Here is a 7460-nt window from a genome sequence, read left to right as displayed (position 1 = left end):
CCCAATACGGAAGCGTCGGGGTACTCGGGATCCGACTGCGGGTGGGTCCAAGCCATGGGGCAGCCCTGGGCGGTGGGGACCGGAGAGGGGGCGCCCGCGCGGCTGCCTCTGGTGCTTACCGCGCTGTGGGCCGCGGCTGTGGGCCTGGAGCTGGCCTATGTCCTGATTCTGGGTCCCGGGCCGCCCCCGCTGGGACCCCTGGCTCGGGCCTTGCAGCTAGTGCTGGCCGCCTTCCAGCTGCTCAACCTGCTGGGCAACGTGGGGCTCTTCCTGCGCTCGGACCCTAGCATTCGGGGCGTGATGCTGGCCGGCCGCGGTCTGGGCCAGGGCTGGGCGTGAGTGGGGCGCGGGAGCTGGGGGTTGGGGTGGGGTAAGCAGGAGCTTTGGACACGGGGAGGTGCCCTAGGACCAGAAGCTGTTAGAACGAGATTACAATAGGATCCGCTCGTTAGCGCCAGAACACCCTTACAGTCTGGGATGGTAGATCCAGAAGAAATACCATTCATTCACTTACAAATATTTAATGAGCACCTACTACGTGCAAGGTACTGTTCCGGCCATTGGAGGTCCAATAGCATAGATTACTGACCTCCTGGAGGTGATTCCAGTGGGGGGGGGGGCAGGTGATAAGCTATAGGTATATAAATAAGGGAATTACGTAGAATGTCAGAAGATGGTATGGAAACAAAACGTAGGGCAGGGTAGAGTGTGTCCGGGTTGCAGTTTTAAATAGGGTAGTCATACTTTAAGGACCTGGGGGAGTTAGCCATGTGGGAATCTGGGGGAGAGCATTCCAGGTAGAGGGAACAAACAATGCAAAGAGCGAAGCAGTTATGTGCCTTGCATGTTCCAGGAACAGCAAGAAGACGACCGGTATGGCTGGTGTGGAGTGAAAGGGAGGGGTGGAAGGGTAGAGATAGAAAGACCCTGTAGGACACAGAAGGTTTTGTGTTTCACTGCCAGTGAGATGGACAGCCATTGTAGGATTTTGAGATGAGGAGGAGGACACGACTTAGATTTTTTTTTTTTTAAGGTTTTATTTGACAGACAGAGATCACAGGTAGGCAGAGAGGCAGGCAGAGAGCGAGGAAAGGAAGCAGGCTTCCAGCTGAGCAGGGAGCCCAATGCGGGGCTCGATCCCAGGACCCAGAGATTATGACCTGAGCCGAAAGCTGAGCCTTAACCCACTGAGCCACCGAGGCGCTCCCATGACAGATTTTTAAGGATCAGACGATACCAGGAGGAACCGGAGCTGGGATCAATCAGGGAGAGAAGTTAAGAATCTGATGCGGTAATCAGGGGAGAGTTCATGGTGACTTCTTCAAATGTGGTGACCACGGAGGAAGTGAGAAGTTGGCTCCCGGATGCTGGAGGCAGAGAAGAGCCTTAAGACTGGGCTGTCCGAGCTGCAAGAGTCCTGGCACCTTCAGTGCTCGAGCTGGAAGGGCCCAGGAAGGGGTGTCCGGCCTGCGTTTATGGACGATGGGGTCGAGGCTGTTAGGGCAGTGGCTGTGCCTGTTTCTCCAGGGTGGGCTCCGAGGCTGAGCGGGCACGATGGGGTGCATTCCGAGCTGCTGGCGGAACTGACGCTGTGGTTCCTTCCCTGCAGTTACTGCTACCAGTGCCAGAGCCAGGTGCCACCGCGCAGTGGGCATTGCTCCGCCTGCCGCGTCTGCGTCCTTCGTCGGGATCACCACTGCCGCCTGCTGGGCCGCTGCGTGGGATTCCGCAACTACCGGCCCTTCCTGTGCCTGTTGCTTCACGCAGCAGGCGTCCTGCTCCACGTCTCTGTGCTGCTGGGCCCGGCCCTGTCTGCCCTCCTGCGAGCCCACGCGCCCCTGCACACCGCCGCCCTCCTCCTGCTGCCCTGGCTCATGCTGCTCACAGGTGGGGAGCTTGGGAGGCGCCCACAGAGACGGAGGCCCTTGCAGTGGGCCATTCTGGTGGGGGAGGGGATTTCTGGCTGGTTCTCCTGGTTACATCATGGGGACCCAGTTCCAATGTCATTTATGGGGGATGAGGGCAGCCTTGGGATTTGACTGGTTATGCGGTACCGTAAAATACAGGGCCTTGACACAGGTACAGAGTTCTAGCTAGGAGAATCAGGCAAGGATTCTAGGTGTTGGCAGAGAAGGAAGGACTGGTGGGAGTTGGGGGCGGTGTTGGAGAGGGGAGGGAGCATTCTCAGTGAGGGGAGCCGCCTGAACAAAGGCATGGAGGTTGGGCAGGGGGTAGCTTCAGACTGGATGGTGGAGACCATCCCTGCATGCTGGTACGAGGAGAGAGAGCCCTGACTTGCCTGGACACTGGGGAGCCGGTGAAAGTTACAGGCAGAGGGAAGCTCCAGTCTTTGGAAGTTGGGAGGTGAAGATACGGATCAGGAGGCTGACGGACAGGCCATGTTCTGCATGCCGCAGTTACTCCTCCCTGATCACTCTGAACAGTGGCCGTGTCTCCTCATCCTCTCCAAGCCCGGCTCTGGCCCCTCCCTGCAGCCCGGAGGGGTTGGGGGAAGGCCTTGGGAGGCCCCGTGGGGCTGTCAGTGTCTTGCTGTGACCACGCTGGCTCTCTGAGCAGCCCTCCTCTGCCTCCTCGATGACCCAAAGTGTGTCACGCCGTGAGCCAGTCACCCCCTCTCTGCTCCCCACCCCCTCTCCCAGCCGGCTCTTACTCTTACACTCCAGGATGCCTGCCCCGTGAGCTCCCGGCCCTCGCCTTTCTGTCCACCAACACCTTCCTTCACCGCCTCCGCGTCCAGCCTAGACCCCTCATTTCCACCATTCTCCTGCCAACGTCTCAACCCTCTTGGCTCTGTCTTCCATGGTGCCTTTCTGTCTTCTGTCTGCTGTCGCTGGGTGCTGTGAGCTGGTACTTTGGGGCCATGGGTCCCATGTCACATCCATGGCCGCTGACCCCAGCTGACCCTCACTCGTGCCTGGCCATGCTGGTTCCTCATAAGCTCGCTCCCCCTAATGACTGTGGCTCCAACCTTCCCACTTCCTGTTCTCCCAGGCCCCATCTCTCTTGAAATCTGTCATGGAGAAAATGTCAGCGGGTATGTCCGCTGTCCCATCCTCAGATCCGAAGCCAGGCTGACTGACCCCAGCTTCTCCTGGTGTCTGGCCCTTTGTCCCTGCTTGGAAGTCTCACCATGGCTTGCTTTTTCTCCTGCTGAACCAGTCCCCTCCACTGGCTTTTCCCACCTGTGCAGACCCTCTCGTCCCCACACATCCTCCTCCTCCCTAGCTCTCGCCTCTGGCTCCTCTCTTAGCAGCCATGCTTCTCGAAGGACTTCCCCGGACTCATAGGCTGCTTTTCCTCACCTCCCACTGACTCCTGTACCTGCTTCAAACTGGCTTTTGCCCCCCTCCCCCTCCTGAGAATGCCTCGGTCCCCACAAAGCCCAGAGGACCCTTTTGAGGTCTCTTTGCTTCACGAGACCTTTCTGCCGCATAAAACTGCTGGCCTCCCACTTCCTGGAAAGGCTGTACCCCGGGCATCTCCAGAAGCTCATACTGCAGCGTTTTCTCCCTATAGTTTTGGTTTCCCTCTCTTCTGTTGATTGGGTCCCAAAGGACCGGGTCTCCTGATGCTGAGGTCGTGGTGCTGCTCCCACCCTCTCTACACTCTGGCGGGTCTTGGAACCACCTATGCAGGTCTGCATGTTGGGGTTGGGCTTCTCTCCGGAGCTTCCAGAACCATCCACATACTCGTCTCACAGGCCCCTCCCCATCCTGCCTTCCAACCATCAAACAGAACGTTTTCTCCCCTCTTTGCCTAGCAAATACGTCCTTCAGACACCACCCAAGATGTCACTTAATTAAAACAGATGAAATCCACTTCCTTTAGCCTCCGAAGTCCGCTTGGCATTTCCCCACATAGCCTCTCTTTTTTAATGAAGCGGAATTCATATAACATGAAATACGTCATTTTAACCCCTTCCTAGTACATTATCCAGTGGAATTTAGTACGTTCACCATGTGGTGCAGCCATCTCCACTGTCTAATTCCAGAACATTTTCATCAGTAGTCACTCCCCACTCCCCCTGAGTCCCCCAGCCCCTGTGTGTCTCTGTGGATTTGCCTGTTCGGGACATTTTACAGACGTGACATCGTTTATGTGCCCTTTGTGCCTGGCTTCTTTCACTGAGCAGAATGACAGCAGCCTGTAGGTCATTATTTCAGCAGCCTCGTAGTGACAGTCATCTGTCTGTCTGTGAGCAAGACACTGGGGTCAGAGCTGGTGTCCGCGTTCCTCCTGGTGTCTGCCACCACGTCTAGCATGTGGGAGGTGCTCACAGGTTTGTGACGAATGCAAGTCGGGTGTTGGGCAGGGGCTGTGTCTACCCAGGTCGCCGGCGTGGGCTGGCCAGGGAGTAGTAGCCCCTCGGTGTTCGCTGAGCAGAGGAATGAGCCCTGCTTTGTGGCGGAGGGTAGGGAGTCGAAGAAGGGCAGGAGCTGGGCTTCGGGGGGGCTGGGCTCGCAGCTGCCCCCTGACGCTCTTGCTTTCTCCTTACAGGCAGAGTGTCTCTGGCGCAGTTTGCCCTGGCCTTTGTGACCGACACGTGTGTGGCAGGTGCACTGTTGTGTGGGGCTGGGCTGCTCTTCCATGGGATGCTGCTGCTGCGGGGCCAGACCACGTGGGAGTGGGCTCGGGGCCAGCACTCTTATGACCTGGGCCCTTGCCACAACTTGCAGGCGGCTCTGGGGCCCCGCTGGGTCCTCGTCTGGCTCTGGCCCTTCCTGGCTTCCCCACTGCCTGGGGATGGGGTCACCTTCCAGACAGCAGCAGATATGGGCCTCGTGGCTTCCTGATTCCAGGAAGAGCCAGAGGTGTTCAGGGAGAAGGTAGCAGGAGACGGGGGCTCCTAACTCCTTTGGGGCCCAACTCCGGCCTCCAGTCCCATCCTTGGCCTTGCCCCTGCCCAGCTCGGACTCCGGTATCCAGGGCTTGGGTCCCGCAGCTCTGCCTCTGTTGGCCCCCCGAGTAGAGTGGATGGTTTGGTAAGGGGCTGCTTGGCCAGCCTAGTCACCCCTTTGTTGGGTTAATAAAGTGCCCACTTGGTTCTTGGACTCCCTCCATCTTTCTGGGTTTCTGGTCCTTCTCTATTGCCCGGGCTGCTCTTTCTGGTTTCCTCTGATTGCCACGCATGGGAGCCACAGAATGCCTGACGGCTTAAGGGGCTGGGGCTCTGCCTCCTGTGGCTTTGGTGTAGTGGGTCTGGGGCAGCAGCAGACCAGGGCGGCGCATGGTGACCAGGGAATGAGAATCCAGCATCCTCAGGTTCAGTGCTTTACGGTGAGAAGCATCTCCACCGGGCTGTGCCTCTCGGGCTGAACTGGTTCTGGGGGCAGCAGTTACGAGAGTTGATGTGGTAAGGTCATGGGGCAGTGAATGGATTAGTCAGGATTTGAACCCAGATCTTTGTGCTTTCTCCTTCACCCTTGCCGGGCTGAGGTAAGTGAGTAGCAAAATTGAGGCAGAGAAATCAGGTGGGATGTTCAGGCATCGGCGGGATCCTGCTCAGAAGGCGAAGCTCTTCCTCTCTGGGCCCTTTGGGAGCTCCCTGTTAAATGTTTTTATTTAAATATAGTGAACAGGGGTGCCTGGGTGGCTCAGTGGGTTAAGCCTCTGTCTTCAGCTCAGGTCATGATCTCAGGGCCCTGGGATCGAGTCCCGCATTGGGCTCTCTGCTCAGCAGGAAGTCTGCTTCCCCCCCCTCTCTCTGTCTGCCTCTCTGCCTACTTCTGATCTCTCTCTCTGTCAAATAAATAAAATCTTTAAAAATAAATAAATAAATATAGTGAACAGACTTCCAGTTAAATGTGGCAGGTTTAAACACATGGGTTTACCTCTGTTTCCTTTTAAAATCTAAAATGATAGTAAAGACATAAAACATATATGTCCATAAGGATAAACAAACTAGAAGGGAAACAGGAATAGACCAGAGAGCCTGAGGACATGCTGAAAGATGGGAAGAGACGGCTCATTTCCTCTCTTACCAGAGAAGTAGAAGTTAATTCCTAGAGGGAGGGGCCGAGAGGCAGCCAAACTGCGCCCCAGGGCCCTGGAGAGGCTCAGAAACTCCTGGCACCAAGAAGGCAGGGCTTGGGACTGACAGTAGGGACTGACCCAAAGTCTGTATGAGAAGCAGCTAGGTCACCCCTCCCCACCCAGGGTCCCCTTGCAGCCAGGCAACTACCCCTCTGAGGTACAGGTGGGGGTCACCTGAAGAAGCTTGGGGTCTCAGGGGAGGGTGGGGGGTGAGGGGCTGGACCAAAAATGGGGTTAAGTGAGAAAGTCTACAGTTGCTGCCTGGGGTGGGGGAGATGTCATCCAGTGACAGCAGGCCTGTCGCCCAGGAACCCTCAGAGAGGCCCAACCTTCTGACAGGCCCTGTCCATACCCACAGAACTTTGAGCTGCTAGGACTTCTTGGTTTCCCCAAATGGCATGTTCAATTGCTAGTTCTTAACAGTTAGGAATGTGGCGTGCCTGGCACTTGGTGCTGCACAGAAGCATTGGCCGACTTCTTGTTTCTTCCTCTGCTTTCTATTGTTTTTATTAAGTAGTAAGGAGATGCAAGAAAATATTTATAAAATAAACTCCCTCCCTCCCCCCATTTAAGAAATAGAGACCCTTTGAAGCCCCTCTGGAAGCCCCTGCTGTGCCCTTCCCGGGTGGAGAAAACACTGCGCTGTCTGAAGCATTCCCTTGCTTTGCCTTGTAGTTGTATTACCTAGGTTTGTATTGGTTTTGCATGTATTTGAATTTCATGTAAATGGAACCATACCGTGTTTATTCTTCTGTGACTTGCCTTTTCACTCAATATTATGTTTCTGAGATTTATTCAGATGAACGTGTACAGCTGTAGGGCATTCCTTCTCCTTGGTGTATAGTGAGCCACTGACTATACCACAATTAATTTTTCTACTTTGTCCACCTCTATTGTATGACTCCTTAAGTCTCGGTCCTTGCTCTTCCATATAAATTTTGGAATGCACTTGTCAAGTTCCAGCAATAAAAAATCCCTTTGAGATTGTGAATGAAACCCAACTGAATCTATAGATCAGTTTGGGAAAGATCAACATCCATATGAAATTGAAATTGCATTTTTCAGTTCATGAACATGGTATGTCCATTAAATGTTTTCAATAAAATTATATACTTTTTCTCATAAAGATCATGCCTTTTTTTGGGTTAGATTTATTATTATTTTGAGAGAGAGAGAGCATGAGTGTGGGGACAGAGGGGCAGAGGGAGAGAGAGAACCAGGCTTCCCTCCGAGCAGGGAGCCTGATGCGGGACTCGATCCCAGGACGCTGAGATCATGACCTGAGCCAAAGGCAGACGCTTAACTGACTGAGCCACCCAGGCGCCCCACAGATGGATTTTTAAAAATCTAGACAAGACTTTCTTCCAGTTAAAACATTTGGTCACTTAAATTTATTGCAATTAATG

The 7460-nt window shown here is 54.8% G+C and overlaps 1 protein-coding gene across 2 annotated transcripts; it reads left to right on the top strand.

Annotated features, from left to right (window-relative positions):
- ZDHHC24 (zinc finger DHHC-type containing 24) lies at positions 1-5072 on the top strand. 2 transcript variants are annotated; one of them, XM_004759436.3, is made up of 3 exons: positions 1-335; positions 1610-1887; positions 4519-5072. In XM_004759436.3, exons 1-3 carry the CDS (start codon positions 55-57, stop codon positions 4812-4814), a joined length of 855 nt encoding a protein of 284 aa, XP_004759493.1. In that variant the 5' UTR covers positions 1-54; the 3' UTR covers positions 4815-5072. The 2 variants fall into 2 exon arrangements, with proteins under 2 accessions (XP_004759493.1, XP_012915498.1); XM_013060044.2 differs by lacking the exon at positions 1-335 and adding an exon at positions 1299-1528.
- Positions 5073-7460: the final 2388 nt, after the last annotated feature.

The sequence above is a fragment of the Mustela putorius genome, unplaced genomic scaffold (genome assembly GCF_011764305.1).
Source record: "Mustela putorius furo isolate JIRA1106 unplaced genomic scaffold, ASM1176430v1.1 tig00000127_pilon_pilon_pilon, whole genome shotgun sequence".
NCBI classification, from domain to species: domain Eukaryota; kingdom Metazoa; phylum Chordata; class Mammalia; order Carnivora; family Mustelidae; genus Mustela; species Mustela putorius.
The sequence above is the reverse complement of the archived record's forward strand: the minus strand, read 5'-3'. Positions and strand labels throughout refer to the sequence as shown.